The sequence below is a fragment of the Rhincodon typus genome, unplaced genomic scaffold (assembly GCF_021869965.1).
Source record: "Rhincodon typus isolate 14 unplaced genomic scaffold, sRhiTyp1.1 hic_rhity00015799, whole genome shotgun sequence".
Lineage (NCBI taxonomy): Eukaryota > Metazoa > Chordata > Chondrichthyes > Orectolobiformes > Rhincodontidae > Rhincodon > Rhincodon typus.
This window is the reverse complement of record NW_025981437.1, coordinates 1013-1798: the sequence shown is the minus strand read 5'-3', so window position 1 is coordinate 1798 and position 786 is coordinate 1013. Positions and strand designations below refer to the sequence as shown.

The 786-nt window shown below is 52.2% G+C and overlaps 1 protein-coding gene across 1 annotated transcript in view; it reads left to right on the top strand.

The window, feature by feature from the left end:
• LOC125482721 (potassium-transporting ATPase alpha chain 1-like) overlaps window positions 1-786 on the top strand; it is a gene marked incomplete at its 3' end in the record, with an annotated part of 4920 nt that overhangs the window by 3220 nt on the left and 914 nt on the right. The window contains exon 5 of the mRNA XM_048594850.1: window positions 488-656. Within this exon, the coding sequence (XP_048450807.1) occupies window positions 488-656 (169 nt within the window). The remainder of the gene's footprint in view (window positions 1-487; window positions 657-786) is intronic.

Here is a 786-nt window from a genome sequence, read left to right as displayed (position 1 = left end):
CTTTTAAATCTTTCCCCTCTCACCTTAAACCTATGCCCCTCTAGTTTTGGACTCCCCTACCCTGGGGAAAAGACCTTGTCTATTCACCCTACCCATGCCCCTCATGATTTTTATAAACCTCTATAATGTCACCCCCCAGCCTCCGACGCTCCAGGGAAAATAGCCCCAGCCTATTCAGCCTCTCCCTGTAGCTCAAACCCTCCAACCCTGGCAACATCCTTGTAAATCTTTTCTGAACCCTTTCAAGTTTTACAACATCCTTCCTATAGCAGGGAGACCAGAATTGCACGCAGTATTCCACAAGCTCAGACGGGGACACTGTAGCCGCCTGGTGCTAGGCGGTACGTAAATGCAGTTTCTTGTTGCCTCTCTGTTGTGGCAGTGTCGCTGTTGGAGATGGGTGCAGTTTACAAATGTGGGCTAACACCTTTTCTGTGCTATGGCACCCCCCAACCCCTCTCCCTCGCTCTCTCTCTCTCTCTCGTAGGGATCCATTGTGGCTGTGACTGGAGACGGGGTCAATGATTCTCCGGCCCTAAAGAAAGCGGATATTGGGATCGCGATGGGAATCGCTGGATCAGACGCAGCGAAAAATGCAGCAGATATGATCCTCCTGGACGATAACTTCGCCTCGATTGTAACCGGCGTAGAACAAGGTCAGATACAGTGTAAAGCTCCCTCTCCACCGGCCCCCCCCATCAAACACTCCCAGGACAGGGACAGCACGGGGTTAGATACAGAGTAAAGCTCCCTCTACACTGTCCCCCCCATCAAACCCTCCCAGGG